Source organism: Phoxinus phoxinus (genome assembly GCF_949152265.1).
Source record: "Phoxinus phoxinus genome assembly, chromosome: 5".
Classification (NCBI taxonomy): domain Eukaryota; kingdom Metazoa; phylum Chordata; class Actinopteri; order Cypriniformes; family Leuciscidae; genus Phoxinus; species Phoxinus phoxinus.
In genome coordinates, this window is record NC_136880.1 from 1,280,001 (window position 1) to 1,295,731 (window position 15,731).

Sequence of the window (15,731 nt, forward strand, 5' to 3'; positions counted from 1 at the left end):
TTTCATTCAATAGTGTCTGTGCAGTAAAAAAAAAAGAAAAAGAAAAAAGTGTCTTTTAAATAAGACTAAGCCAAGAGCAAAAGGGGCCAGGAACCCAAACTCCATCAGGTGACAGAAATGAAGAGGAAAACTACACTCAAGTTCTTCTCTAGCCAAATAAACTAACATGGTATGATTTTGAATCCAGGCTGCATAACAAGTTTGACACTGAGAACATATGTTGTAATTTTGAGATATTTTTAAGATGGAAAAACGTGGTTATACAATTGTTAGAAATGTGGCTGAAAAGTCTGGTTCGGTATCTTTGTGGGGACTCTCCATAGACGTAATGTTAACTTGGCTATCTAAATGGGGACATTATATAGACGTAATGATTTTGATTACTGTACAAACTGTATTTTCTCTCCCCTTACCCTAACTCTACCCCTAAACCTACCCGCCATAGACCATTTCTGCATTTTTACATAAAAAAACCCTTCAATTTCTTTATTATTATACCAGATTTACAAATGAGGGCGGAGGTTTTTGGAGATTTTGTCAGGTTTTGGTCACTTCTGGGTACAAATTTGTCCCCAAACACACACACACACACACACACACACACACACACACACACACACACACACACACACACATACTGTCATTTGTGCGTTATGGGGGTAGCCAGTCCAGAACATGCATTATGGGAGCCACCCTTTCCTGAGGCCCTAGAGCCACAAAAAAAATCATGCATGATCAACTGATTTTTCTTAACACAAATGTCACTTCAAATTTCCAGTATGACAAAGTTTAGTTTTGAGCATGACCTGATCGTCACATCTGGGGACTTTTCATGGCATTGGTAGATTTGGGGCCCCTTCTTCACACACTCCAGTTAAACCTTACTCGTGGGTCAACAATTCACACACTCTGATAAAACCTTACTCGTGGGTCAACAATTCACACACTCTGATAAAACCTTACTCGTGGGTCAACAATTCACACACTCTGATAAAACCTTACTCGTGGGTCAACGATTCACACACTCCGGTTAAACCTTACTCCTGGGTCAACGATTCACACACTCCAGTTAAACCTTACTCCTGGGTCAACGATTCACACACTCCAGTTAAACCTTACTCGTGGGTCAACAATTCACACACTCCAGTTAAACCTTACTCGTGGGTCAACAATTCACACACTCCAGGTAAACCTTACTCCTGGGTCAACGATTCACACACCCCGGTTAAACCTTACTCCTGGGTCCTCAATTAACACACTTCAGGAAAACCTGAAGTGTTATTAGTGTTATTATTTGCAACCCCCAGGTAAACAGTAATCCTAAATCAACTATTCACCTACCCTAAATGAAAATAAGCTTGTCGAACTTCACAAACATTAACTAAACTTTATGTAACCCTGGTTAGTCAGCCTGTTCAATAACAGTGAATAGGCATGACATCAGAACAGATAGAAGAACTGGAAAAACATTTTAGAAATTGATCTACACCTAGATAAGACATGAATCACTTTGTAATATTTTAAATATTTTTAGAAAATAATTTCTTAATATTTACTTTTAAACATAAGTCTATCGAGTGAGCAGATAGTCTTATGCAAGATGTTAGAACCAGCCCACTTCTTCTTTGACCAATACAGAAGACAGTGAAGGTGGTGAAAGCCAATGCATTTACTTCGAATCACTACTTTAAACAACTTCAATCTTGATAACATCTATTTGAACATTGACCTCTGTCCGAGCAACCCGGAGACCTGTCATCGCCCAGATTTGAAACTTGATACCGCATTGGTCAGGTTTGGTCTGGTAAGTATTGTTTGGTACACCTGGCACTGTAGTTGTCGTTCCTAGTCATTCTGATTCCACTAGTGAGTATTTAGTATTTATTATTTAGCCTTACATCCCCTCCCTCTTTTTGTAAGTCCTTTTGTGTAGGAGGGCTACATTTAACTAACCTGACTCTCGCCAGATGAATTTCGTTCCGCCTAGCTCCACTCACATCCATCTGGGATCGCTTCCGTTGAGTGATTTCAGCACCAGATTGTATGGTAGAGCCAATCAGGACGCAGGGCGGGAGTTTCATGTATAGCGTAGCATAGAAGCGACTGTGAAATTGTTCTCAGCGTCACGGGTTGGCTTTGATGTGAGTGGTTGAAGTAACACATCAATAGATGACGGGCAAGTGGCTTATCCAATCTTATGGAAGGATTTTTTAATAAGGCCCAGCCTTCTGAAGCACTACTCCAATGGATCGATCCCAGATGAATGAGTGGAGCTAGGCGGAACGAAATTCATCTGGCGAGAGTCAGGTTAACATTTACATGGAAATGTGCTCCACGGTACCAAAGTCATTCTATAATTTGGGGTAGTCTTGGTTAAGATAAGGTTAGTGTCAGGAAAATTAACTCTGATAAAAAAAAAACACAACATAACATATACCAAGTAGCATCACTTGTTTTATTCAGTTAGAGGAACAGGAACTAATCAGTGCCTACAAATTGTTTGACGTAATGCTCCTGTGAACACAATAGTCTCATACACACTGATAAAACAATAAAAACAGATTTCAGTGTGTTAGTGTTATTTTGAACACAACAGGCTCTGTAGCAGTGTACCTACTCGATCGCAAGAGCTCTGAAAGGGTGTTCAAACAAATTCAAGAACTTTTATAAATGATTTGCATGAGGTAGACTGTGTACATTCAAACTGCCACAAAACAAAATGCAGTTTTTAAAGTGGTCAAAAATATGCCACACTTCAGGAAAATACAAATCAAATGTATTGTGAATACTGTAGATAATGGAACTGCCCTAATCCCGGCATCTTTAGAAATTGAAAATGTAAATGAATGTGCACGGTAGTGAACCTCTATACAGGTAGCTTTTTTTCTTTCTTCACAAAATCAAAACTAAAAAGCTGAATCACAGTTGGTTCACAAAATCAAACTATTTTGTTAGGCAGTGCCTAACAGCTTACAGTTGCTGCTCAAAATGTCCTTTGGAGGTCAGATCTCTTTGAGATCTCAGAGTAAAAATACTGAAAAAATATACATTCAATACAAATACAAAAAGCTCACTTTCCTTTACAAAATCAAAACATCAGATGAACACACTTGTGTTTAGAACTGTAATTCTATATTAATTCTATTTTCTCCTAAATAACAGATTTAACAGTGTAGTTTTTTATTCTCATTTCTTTTTCTTGAGAGCATCGATGCGATTTTTTACATAAAACTTAATAGCTTTCCAATCTCTATCTTTTAAATGAAGAGGCTCAGATTTCAGGCAGGTATCGCAATCATATTTCCCAGGCACACGGCATGTCTTTATGAAGTTCATCATATGTTTTTCAACTGCGTGAATTTCTTCAGCCTGCCACATTTTTCTCATGAACGGTCTGCGTACTACATGGGGGGAAAATACAGGCTTATAAATAAAGAAAAACATACCTTTTTACAGTATATTCTTTGTTGTCCTCCACCTAGATTGTCAGAAATAAATACCTTTACACGATCTGGTCCCCCTTTTTGTCTTGAGGTCTGTCTCTGTTTTACCTTTACTTCCTTCAAAATAAAATGAAATAATCAGATTCATTAGATGCAATAGTTACATAACAATGTTTAAGATTGTGTAAACTGTAGGCTTAATCTATTTCCAAGAACTTGATTCAGTTTATTTATCACAAACAGAAAAGCCACTATACCTTTCTTTGACTTGTTGCATGTGTACAGAGGTGATGCTGCCAGTGTCTGTTTCTTGAGAGGAGGACCATCACCTAAATTTGCCATAAAGACATTAATTAATGTCTTACCATGCTATGGGCATGAGACTGCCAGCTAGGCTAACTCTGACAAGTAACGCTGACAACAGCAAGATACTCTTCATCAAGTTTACCAGGGGGTGCCGTCAGGATTTGATTCCATAGAATGCACAAGAACCAACCCATTTTTATGCAACATTTAGCCTATACACCACCATAAAACTTTAATTAAACTTTACATATGTCAATCCATATCCATTGTTAAATGCCAAGAGGCACATTGGTGATAAAACACTTGACTTAGCAATGAAACTGTTGTTGTTATTGTTATTACTTTTTTGTCAGATTGTCATGGGGCGTCACAGTCTCCACATTGGTGTTCTTCAACTATATCACACTACAAGTTTGTTCATCATTCACAACATTCATATTTTGACACTGTGACAAGCAGATCATGCCAGTACCTGTCACTGTAGACAGGTAGTTTCATCCCACCAGTAATTAACAATTTACCTTCAGACTCATCATCTAATACACTGTGTCCACCATCCTCAACTTGCTCTGTAAATACATAAGGAGAAATTCTATATTATAAACTTATTTTCCGGACTATAAGTCACACTTTTTTCATAGTTTGGCTGGCAACTTATATATGAAAAAATATATAATTGAACATGTTTTTAAATGTTACTTCATATTAACTGACATGAACCCTACATGAAACATTACCGTCTACAGTCATGAGAGCGCTGGTTTAAAGGATAATTCCGGTATTTAGCACTTTGAGTCCCTTTTCTGGTTTGTTTTGGATGAACTAGAGTGGTAGACACCGAAATTTTGACCGATTGGTCCTGTCTCGACTTTTCTGACTCGTTTTGAATCGCCTTTACTGCTTCAGAGTGGCTGCCTACAGGCATGCAGAAACATGAATCTCTCCACGGAGAAATTTTCTGATGCTTTAGAGAGCAGGTGAGTACGGACCCAGACTAGGTCTCCCAGCAGGAGTTGTGCACCTCTCCTGTGGGTATTGTATTACCTGGCTTGTCTGGACTGACACGCCTCAACTCTTCTTGATTTGCTCATTCATTTGTTTTTGTCTCTCCAGGAGTGTGTATGGTGACTGTTGTGGCATAGGAGGTGAACCAATGAGTCTCTCCAGTGGGCCCTTCAGGGTCCTCCCGAGCACCAGCTCTGCAGGTGTTCGGCCCGTGGTCTCATGATAGGCAGCATTGATGGCGAAACTGAACTCCCTGATCCACTGGTCCCAGTTCTTATGTTGGTTCCCCACGTATGATGCAATCACCGTCTTGATTGACCGTTTGGACCACTCAGTGAGCTTGGCTTGGGGTCAGGTCTTGCAGAGGTTAGCCATTTCATGGCCAGTGAACTGTGGCCCCCGGTCAGAGACCAACTCCCGTGGGACACCAAAGCGGGTGAAGATTTCATCTTTCAAGATGAACACAATGTGGTGTGCCTTGCCATCTTTTAAAGGAAACATCTCCACCCATTTTGTGAAATAATCCACAAGGACGAGAAGGAAGGTGTTGCCCCTTTTGCTGCGGGGAAAGGGCCCCATGAGGTCCATGCCCAGCTTTTCCCAAGGATCCTCCACTGGAGTAGGCTGCATGAGGCCAGCCAGCTTCTGATTTTCAGCCTTGTAGACTTGGCAGATGGTACAGACCTTGATTTGATTCCAAACGTCTTTGCAAATGGATGGCCGCCAAGCTACCTCAAGGATCCTCAGGAGTGTTTTCAGCCTGCCCAGATGCCCACTCAGAGGATGATTGTGGAAGTAGGCCAGAAAGACAGGCACAAGAGACTTTGGGACAACCAGCTGATATTTATCCCTCACAGGAGACCGTCGATACAGGAGGCCTTGCAGCTTTGTGAAGCCCATCCTGTCAGACCTACTAAGGGTGTCTGCCTCTTTGGCCAAGTCTGTGACCTCTGAATCCTCTTCTTGTGCCTCCCTTATTTCAGACAGGGAGGAGGGCAGTTCAGAGGAATCGGACACATTCGCCACAGCACAGACTGCAGCTAAAGAGGGAGGTGTAACAGCTCGGAGCAGGGCATCAGGCACAATGTTATGGAGTCCTTTCCTGTATTGTACTCTAAATTGAAACTGCTGGAGCCGCAGGATCCAGCGAGTCAGGCAAGAGGAGGTTTTTGGACAATTGAAGACCCAGGTCAAGGCAGTATGGTCTGTGTGTATGGTGAACTCTGCCCCCTCAAGGTAGTGCCTCCACTTCTCAACAGCCCAGACGACTGCAAGACACTCCTTTTCAGAGGTGGAGTAATTGCACTCTGCACCACGCAACCCCCTGGATGCATAGGCGATCACCTTCTCCTCTTCAGCTGTTCTCTGCACCAGCACAGCCCCCAAACCCACATCGCTGGCATCCGTGGGGATTTCAAATGGCAGGGAGGTCTCAGGCTCCATGAGGATAGGTGCGTCCACCAGTGCCCTCTTCAGCTGATCAAAACTTTGCTGACATTCCTCTGACCAGACCCACTCTACATCCTTCCTCTTCAGCCGATTCAATGGAGCAGCCAGGTCTGCAAAATGGTGAATAAATTTGTGGTACCACCCCACAAGGCCTAAGAAACGCTGGAGGGTCTTGATGTTAGTGGGCGGTGGATACATGGTCACTGCCAGAGTCTTTTCTAGATCCACCTGCACACCCTTGTCCGAGACTACGTGGCCCAAGAACTTCAGCTCCTGCCGGAAAAAGGCACACTTCTTAAGGTGAAGTGTCAGTCCAGCTTTATGGAGCTTCCCTTGCTGGTCCACCTTTCCCCAGTACTTTTTAGATGAGGTGCAGTCTTTCTCCACCAGGGTACCAATCTGAACCAGCTGGTCCACGTTTGTGACAGTGCCCTGGAGACAGCCAGCTATTCGAGGGTTGCAGTTGTTCAGGATCTTGCGCACCAACTCAGTCTTTGTGATGTCTGGTTTACACCACAGACAAAGAGCACGATAGTCGTAAGCAAAATCCCCAGACACTGATCTGGCAACTGTACCATGTCCCGTAGCTTTTCTTCTGCCTTGGTGAGATAATCAGGAGGGAGGAAGGCATCCTTAAAGGCCTTCTTAAACTCAAGCCAGTTGTGCACATTGTTTTTCGCCACCAGCTATGTGCTGGCCCTTTAAGCGTGTTGGACAGGGCGCCTTTCAGCTCTGCATCAGACGATGGCCGCACTGCAAAAAATGTTTCGCAGCGATCAACAAAATGAAGAACATTGACCACTTCCCTGGACCCACTAAAAGAAGGAAACTCCATCTGGATAGCCGGCCTGGAATAAACCACAGGAGGTCTGGGGGGTGGGTTGGCTACCTGAAGCACTCAAAGGAGGTGAGAGGCTTGTGCTTAGTGTAAAAGGCTGTGTAGGTGGCTGAGAGAGTGCTCCCGTGAATGGTGTCTAAAGCTGGGCACCTACCACATTATGCGCTGGTTGGCTTGGAATGAGCTCTTGAACATGAGTAGAGGGCTGCACAGCACTGTCAGAACTAGATGCCATGTCAGGAGTGGTCATGTTGGCGAGAAGGAGAAGTGATGCTACTGACAGACGGGGTCATAACAGGCCCTGCTGTGCTAAGAGAAGCATGTGTTTGTGTGAAGGCACTGGAGGAACTAGGTGCCAATGGAACACCATAGTAAACTTAAGCAGGAGTGGAGCGGCTATGAGGTGGAAGAATAGTAGCTCCAGTGTGTGGATAAGGCCTCGGGAGAGCAACAAGGCTGGTGCGCTTCAGCCGTTCAATTTCTGCTTTCCATTTTTCATCACGCCTCTGTAAGCACTCCACTCATTTTTCCTCAAACTGTTTCAGTGTTGTTATCATGCATTGCTCAAGTGCCTCAACACTTCGGTCCACATAACTCCTTATGCCTGCTTCTCTGTTTAAGGCACTATTAACAGAATCTCTGAAGTCAGTCTCAAGTGTATTTAATCTGTCCATGACTGAATCTAAGTCGGTGGTAATGGTTGTGAGAGCAGGAAGTGTGAGGTAAGATGTGTTTCCCTCATCTCCAATGCTTTGTTCATTCTCTTCTGGGTCTGATACGTAAAGTGAACTAATTAGTGATGTTACTTCCCCCACAGGAATTCTTCTAGTGACCCATGCATCTCCCCTTGGTTCATGGTGCAGTTCACTAGGCCCATGCCCTGATGCAGACCTATCTGTTTCCTGGTTGGAATTTAAAGACTATAGCGCAATCCTGGGAAAGACTTGAAGTTTTCCTTTAGTTTGGACTTTTAGTTTAATTTTGTGGACTGAGACAAAGGGGGGGGGGGGGATTCAAGTATTGTGTGGGTGCACGGAATAATTGGTGCATTGATAATATACCGCGCTAAGCGCATTATTCAATTTAACTGTTTGGTGCGTCTTTTCTTGTTTGTGTTCAGTGGTGTCTGATATTTGTTCATTGCTGTGTGCTTTATTAACGGCCGTACATCTGCTCTTATGCATATATGTTTGGTTAAGAAGGCAAAAAGTATGTGACAGGAAGTGTTTTGTTATTGTCGATTACTACTTAAATTCCCAAGAACCCCTTGTGCGTTTATAGTAACACAACTGTTTAAAAAGAACGTTAAAGGGCTGATTGTTACAGATGGTGATGCACTCAAGTCCACAAAGTCTGTCTCTGAGAAGAGACTTCGCCTGGAAGTGAGTAGTATCAAGGAGCTTGTCCAAACACCGAAAATTGAGCATGTTCTGTGGAACAACACAAAAGAACAACTTGCAGACTGCTTAACCAAAAAGGGGGCCTCACCTCAACAGTTACTGAAAGCACTGAGTGAGGGACACTGGAAACTTGACAAGAATATATAGATTAGAGTGTTTTTGTTGTACTCTTATTCATAACTACATGGTACTTGAATACTGTTAAAAGATAAATTGTTTTGCATTGTTATTACATTTATTGGAAAGCCTTAGGGTTTACATTTTTTTTTTTTTTAAGAAGAGAGTGAGTTTGTTAACTGAAATATAATATGTTGTATTTCCCATGAAATCACCTAGGGACTTTTATTGTGTAGAAAACACCTAGAGACTGTTATTGTGAGCGAGTGTGGATGACGGTGGTCATTAAAAGTTAGAGAACTTGACATTACATTACATTACATTTGGCTGACGCATTTTTAACCAAAGCGACTAACAACATGGTAACAGATTAAGTTTTAAAGCCATTCTTAACAATTTTAGGACCATTTAAAAACGGTATAAGTGCATCAGTGAGTGCTGTTTTTGACAGTGTGAGAGTGTCAGTTCAAGACGGCTGGTAGGTGCTGGTATCAGCAAGACTTGTTTTAAGTGGTGCTATGAGAGGAGATATTCTCTAAAGAGCTGGGTCTTCAGGAGTTTTTTTAAGATGGAGAGGGATGTCCCTGCCCTTGTAGGAACTGGCAGTGTGTTCCACCAACAAGGAACAACAGATGAGAAAAGTTTGGATTGGCCTGAGCAACCGGTGGTAGAGCTAGACGTCGTTCGTTTGAGGAGCGCAGCGGTCTGGAGGTAGCGTATGTCTGTATGAGGGCATTCAAGTAGGCGGGAGCAGAACCGGAGACTACTTTGTAGGCAAGGGTTAGAGCCTTGAATTTGATGCGGGCCGCCATAGGTAGCCAGTGTAGCTGGATGAGCAGTGGGGTAACATATGCCCTTTTGGGTTGGATGTAGACCAGGCGCACCACCGCGTTCTGAATCATCTGAAGGGGTTTCACTGTGCAGGCTGGGAGACCTGTCAGGAGGGCGTTGCAGTAGTCAAGTCTTGAGATCACTATTGCCTGAACCAGAAGTTGAGTAGCATCCTGAGTCAAGGAAGTCCTGATTTTCCTTATGGTGTAGAGTGCAAAACGGCATGACCGGGAGACTGAGGCAACATGATCTGAGAAGGTTAGTTGGTTGTCGAGCACAACTCCTAGATTTCTTGCAGTCCTGGTAGGTGAAACAGACAGGGAGTCAAATTTGATGTTGATGTCGTGGTGTATGGTAGGTTTAGCTGGGAGGACCAGCAGTTCAGTCTTTGAGAGGTTCAGCTGGAGGTGGTGTGCCTTCATCCATGTAGCTATGTCTGAGAGGCAATCCGAGATCCGTGCTGAAACCGAGGGGTCATCAGGTGGAAAGAACAGATAGAGCTGTGTGTCGTCTGCATAGCAGTGGTATGAGAAGCCATGCGAACGGATGATCTGTCCCAAGGAGGTGGTGTCGATAGCAAAAAGAAGGGGGCCCAGCACTGAGCCCTGGAGGACCCCTGTGGTGAGATAGTGAGGTGCAGATAGCTGACCAAGCCATGATGCGCTAAACGAGCATCCTGTGAGGTAGGATTCAAACCAGGAGAGAGCAGAACTGGAGATTCCCATGTTAGAGAGTATGGAGAGAAGGATGCGGTGATTAACCGTGTCAAAGGCAGCCGATAAGTCAAGCAGAATGAGTACTGATGACCGAGCGGTCGCCTTGGCTTCTTTTAAGGCTTCTGTTACAGAACCCAGATTGATTTGGATCCAGGAGGTTGTTCTGTGAAAGGAAGTCAGAGACCTGTCTGGAGACTGCTCGTTCAATGCCTTTTGATGGTTTGGATTGAATGGATTGAATAACATGAAACGCTGGTAAAGAATGACAACGCTGTCCCAGTCTTGCCAGCCAGTCAAGAGGATGAGGCACACTAGAATCAACAATTGAGAAGACCAGCCATGGAAGGGATCAAGAGATTGGAAGAGAAGATAACATCAATGCTGCACAGTCAGAGACCAAGCATGAAACGGTGAAACAGAATGTCCAGAATAGCAGATTGTAATTGGATTGGAGAACAAAAGTAATACTGCCGAGGATGGAGACCTGAATGAACCCTGTGACTGTGACTACTTGTGAATGAAAATAAATAGCCTAGCAGCCTACTTTGCTGCTGAGGATGATCTGTTAACCAAGTAAGCAATCGGAACATAAATTGTTTGTGCAACGAAGATTCTAGTGCTACACAGACTCGCGTAAGAGAGAGAAAATAGTCAGAAAATAGTCATCATTGAAGGCCTAACCACTGAACTCACAGACCGCCAATGACATATATACACTCTTTTGATCCCGTGAGGGAAATATATACAGATATGTTTTTTCCCTGTTCATGACGCATTTTTTGACTGATGCAACTTATAGTCCAGAAAAACGGTAATTAAGCAGAGATTTGTCTCATTTAACATTCAATTCAATTCAATTCAATTCAATTTAACATGGAAGGAGCACATAAAATGTAGTTTCATCCCACCAGTCATAAATCATCTACCTTCAGACTCATCATCCAATGCACTGTGTCCACCATCCTGAACTTGCTCTATAAATACATTAGGGGAAATTATATTATAAACTTAATTAACCACAGTTTTATGTTATTTAACATTCAATTCAATTTAACATAAAAGGAGCACATAAAATAAATAAATAAGTCTCTACCTCCAGAGTTATCATGTAGCTCACTCTGTCCGTCATCCTCAACTCTTTCTGTAAAGGAGTAACAGAAAATGATCAATGTTAATAAACTTATTTAATAAACAAATTAAATCGAGCAGTCTTACATCTATAGCTGAGATCACAACGTATATCTTTAAAGAGGCAATGAGCCCTTCACGTTTCTAGACAATGAGCAACAGGCCTATCTTCTCATAACTTAAAGGTCCCATGACATGGGGTTATTATATTATTTTATAATGTTTCCTGGGTTGCCCTTATAATGTTAGTATGTTTTTTAGATAAAAAATAGTCATAATTTAGAAACAAAAGGCATTTTTCCTAGCCCAGTTTTAGCCTCTGATTTGAACGCTCTGTTTGAAGGGGCGTGTCTGTGTGAGACTTCGGTGTAACCGGCCACTGCTGTGATTGGCTGACATGCTTGCATATGAAATAGCTACTTATTACATGTGAAACTCTCGAATACTTTTACTATTACAGCTATCGAGATTAACAAATCGTCAGAAGTTTTTAAAGTATTTAGATCTATTCCCATCACATAAAATGTTGCCGTGATGAGCATTGCGCAAGCAGATGAGTCTGTTATTGATCGCGAGAATGAAGATCTTATCATTGCAACGCAGTTTCTGCACTCTCTGCTTTTACCAATGCAAACACGAGGATGCAAATACAGTAAGAGCGATCATGTGCAGTGTAACGTGCGTCATTGATTTCATAACGAGTTTGGCTAGTGTCCAGATAAACTCGATCGCGCTGTCCATGAGAAAATGAGCTAGGAAGTATAGGAACGCGTGCGCGCGATTCCTACAAAGATTGTTCTTTGATCGCTTTCTGTATATAATTTATTCACAATTTAAATACGATTATTTTCATCCTACTAAAAGAAACGATGTGAAGTTTATATTTTAGTCACTGGCTTGACTTACTGAGGCATAAACAGCTGTATTGAACGATTTGAGAGAAAGATTACCTGTCTGAACTTGAACAATTACACATCAGAAAGTGACGTGTTGCTTGGTAGCTCGATCGATTTATTTTCAGACGTTCGTCGAAGCCACCTCTATGACCCAAGTTGAGGAAACAGTCGTCGGTGAAATGTTTGCCGCAGACATGCAAAACTTTGGGGAGTTGTGTCGGCGCATTTCCAGAGAAAATGAAATGAATCCACTGGTTCTTCTGGGGCTTGGATGAAGGAACTAAATAAAGGCTTCGGTGTTCATTTGTACATCCAATTATTGAGCAATTATTATGCTTCACTCGCTCAAAAGCCATGATATCTCCCGTGGACAAACTAAAATCGCGCGCACGCGTTCCTACTTCCTAGCTCATTTTCTCATGCGGGAAATATTCTCTGGGCGGGCAAAGCAGAGAAAGGGGAGGTAACATTTCCTCCGTATGACGTCATACGGAGGAGATTCAAGATCAGCCCGATTGAGCTTCCACTTTCTCAAAGGCAGAGAAAGATAGCAAAAGCTCGATTTACACCGATTGAAATTTCTAGAAATTTGGGGACCATATAAAGGCTAGGGGAACTCATATTAATGTTAAAAAACCTCAAAAAGTGAAAATTTCATGTCATGGGACCTTTAAGAATCAGTTCACATATGGCCACTGATTTGTATGTCACTACTAGACCACTGTTAAGTAACAGACACAGAACATGCTACAAAACCCCAAACTGTCTTTGGAAATCAAAAATTGAATTCATGTTATGAATTAGTACAGATCTGTTGCAAAAACGTTTTTGGGAACAATTTACTTGACGGGTGAGTTCATAACACATTCATAGCAGCTGTCATAGACTGTACATAAAGCATTCATGACAGTTTCATGAGACATTACTCAACATTCATACCAAACCTTTCATGAATGTGGAAGACAGAGCGACGACAACTTGTCAAAATAAAAGTCCAACAATCGCAAAGCAGCATTGCCGTTTTTTTTCTCAAACCTTTTACCCAATCACGTCACATGTGAGTCAATGGGCTACTCCAGTGCCAAAAAGACAGAACATGGTCAGGCAAATAATTTTTGTTTCATAAAATGTTTTGTTTTATGATGTAACCTTTGCAGATGATCTCATCTTTTGCTACTGGGAATGTCCAACCGTTCCAGGTTACATAAATACGGGTCAGCTGAATGTAGGCTAGTTTACCTCCCAGTGTTAAACTCAGTGATTACAAATACTTCACAACTTAGTAAAGTGACATTCGATGTAGATTTCATAAAATATTCATGAAATATTTACAAAGGCTGGAGAGATTAAATTAATGGTATCCAGGTTACACAAATATGGGTCAGCTGAATGTATGCTAGTTTACCTTTGAGATTGTTGGACTTTTAGTTTGACAAGTTGTCGTCGTTCTGTCTTCCACATTCATAAAAGGTTTGGTATGAATGTTGAGTCATGTCTCATGAAACAGTCATGAATGCTTTATGTGCAGTTTATGACAGCTGCTATGAATGAACTCACCCGTCAAGTAGTGTCACCACGTTTTTGAATCTTACCATCTGGATCAATGTTAATGTCTTCCAAGCTTTTCCCTTTGAACTCACAGAGACGTCCTGTCTCAAGGGCCATAAGGACCTTGCTAATCTTTGCGAGCTGCAAGGTCCCCTCTGGAAGCCTGTAAAACTGCCTATGAATACGTATGTCGTGTCCTAAAAAATCGGCCAATTGGTCTAGTTCTGTGTTTGACAGGTTCAAAACCTTAGAAAGTGTGCCAATATGCTTGCGCAATTTAGTAGAGGAGATATTCTCTGGATGTTTAGCTCCACAGGAGTGGGCAAAATGATTGATGTACTCTGAGCCCCGAAAGTATGTCATAGCACATGGACGTGAGAAGAGGTATGGATTGTCTTTCTCCACCCCACATTCGTCTCTCTTTTCCACCAGAAGTTCCAGTGACTGTACCATGTCTGGAGTCAACAAAACGGGCACTTTCCGGCCTCGCTTCCCTCGTATTTCCACTCTTTGGAAGTGTTTACATAGTTTTTGTTCCAGTTCTGAAAGTGCTGCATTAAGATCATCATTTGGTTTTGACCTGTCTCTCTGAGAAAAACTGGAGAGCTGCATCTTGGAAACCTCTCCTTCTCGTCGACGATTAAAAAGTATTACTTTTGCAAGTGTGACCTGAGCAAGCTTTGACCAGTTAGTTGTAGACGATTCTAATGATAAGCCATCACGGTACTCTTTCTCCTTCTCATCCAGATACGAATGCAGTTTTTTAACATCCTCTGTGAGAGGAAGCAATAGTGGTGTATTCCATCTACCTTCCTCCAGTGTTCTGTGGGCTGATGATGAAACCAGTTCATTCCATTTGGCATAATATACCTGACGGAAATTTCTGGCTTCGGTAGCAGTCTCTGCATCACCATTAACCAAGGCTTTACTTTCCAAAAGTTCTGAAATTTTAGCCAAACTTTGTCCCAATTTTAGCGGAAGAGTTGGGATTTTGTATGTATTACTTTCCTGATTATATCCACTAACATGTTTTACAGCTAAGACAGTCTGCATAAAGGTGGTTGGTGTCATCATTTCCGAAATGCTCCTTAGAGATGTGACCTCTCTTGCACTGAGTATAAGTCTACCCAATTCTCTCATTTTTTGTCGAATGTGTTCATGCTTTGCCCTATCACTGCCTAATCTGTTGTACAGGTGCTGTCCATTTTCCATTATCAACTCATCACCTTTAACTGCAAGTGAAACTCTGTCTTGATTCATGTGGCCTATTAGTTTCCACAGGTCATTAGTTATACAAGTAGGAGCAGGTGTCAAAGAACATAAAGAAAGAACTCTGTTCTTCCCTGGTTTGGGCTTGACATCGGGTGGTTTGAAACCACATGTCTTCACATGTCGCCATAATACTTTTCTGGTGAAAAGGCCGAAGCAGAAGGAACAGTGGACAAATTCTTTGCCGTTAGCTTCTTCATTTGGTCTTTTACAAGCAACAAGACTTCCTTTCCCTGTTTGCATAACTTCCGTGTTGTGCACCCAATTACCTTTTTTCCGCAGGTACTCAAGCTGCATGCGTCTGTCTTTTGAATTTTTTGGATAGCTCACAGCCCTTGCCACCTCGATTTCATTTTGATGCTTCCGTTCTAAATGCTTGGATATTTTTGTAAAAGTTTTTTTACAGAACAAGCAGTGCTGCTTTTTATCATACAGTCTTTTTTTGTCACATTTTTTGACGACAGCTGAGACAAATACTTGTATATTGTCCTCTCTCTCTGAATTTTGGGGTGTATTCTTCTGTTTGTTTATATCAGAGTGTGCCATACTCTCCTCTCTGTTTATGCAATGTGTCTCACTCCCCTCTTCTCCATCATGTGTCATCCTCTCTTTTCCTGATATTCTCTTTTTGTTTGTGTGACTTTGACAGATTGCTATTTCACAGCTACTTTCTGAACTTTCATCACTACTTTTAGGAACATATTCTTCTTCACTGTCAGGGCAGGAGTCATCAGTATCAAATAGATCATTTGTTATGGGTGGGATGTCAGTTGTCATCTTAAAAT

General features: G+C 42.0%; 2 protein-coding genes across 6 annotated transcripts in view; one reads left to right on the forward strand and one right to left on the reverse strand.

Annotated features, from left to right (window-relative positions):
- The window catches only part of LOC306998027 (corticotropin-releasing factor receptor 2), a 151,852-nt gene that overhangs the window by 24,748 nt on the left and 111,373 nt on the right, over nucleotides 1–15,731 (forward strand). The window lies entirely within an intron of this gene.
- Nucleotides 2,435–15,731, reverse strand: part of LOC306998020 (uncharacterized protein) — a 39,272-nt gene continuing 25,975 nt past the window's right edge. Inside the window, exons 17-23 of one of the 2 annotated variants that reach the window (XM_079611736.1) lie at nucleotides 13,722–15,723; nucleotides 11,199–11,246; nucleotides 11,032–11,079; nucleotides 4,271–4,318; nucleotides 3,701–3,772; nucleotides 3,501–3,560; nucleotides 2,435–3,401 (exon numbers count right to left, since the gene is read on the reverse strand). In XM_079611736.1, coding sequence (XP_079467862.1) covers nucleotides 3,187–3,401; nucleotides 3,501–3,560; nucleotides 3,701–3,772; nucleotides 4,271–4,318; nucleotides 11,032–11,079; nucleotides 11,199–11,246; nucleotides 13,722–15,723 — 2,493 coding nt within the window. In that variant the 3' untranslated portion in view covers nucleotides 2,435–3,186. The remainder of the gene's footprint in view (nucleotides 3,402–3,500; nucleotides 3,561–3,700; nucleotides 3,773–4,270; nucleotides 4,319–11,031; nucleotides 11,080–11,198; nucleotides 11,247–13,721; nucleotides 15,724–15,731) is intronic. The other variant, XM_079611737.1, reaches the window with a different exon arrangement.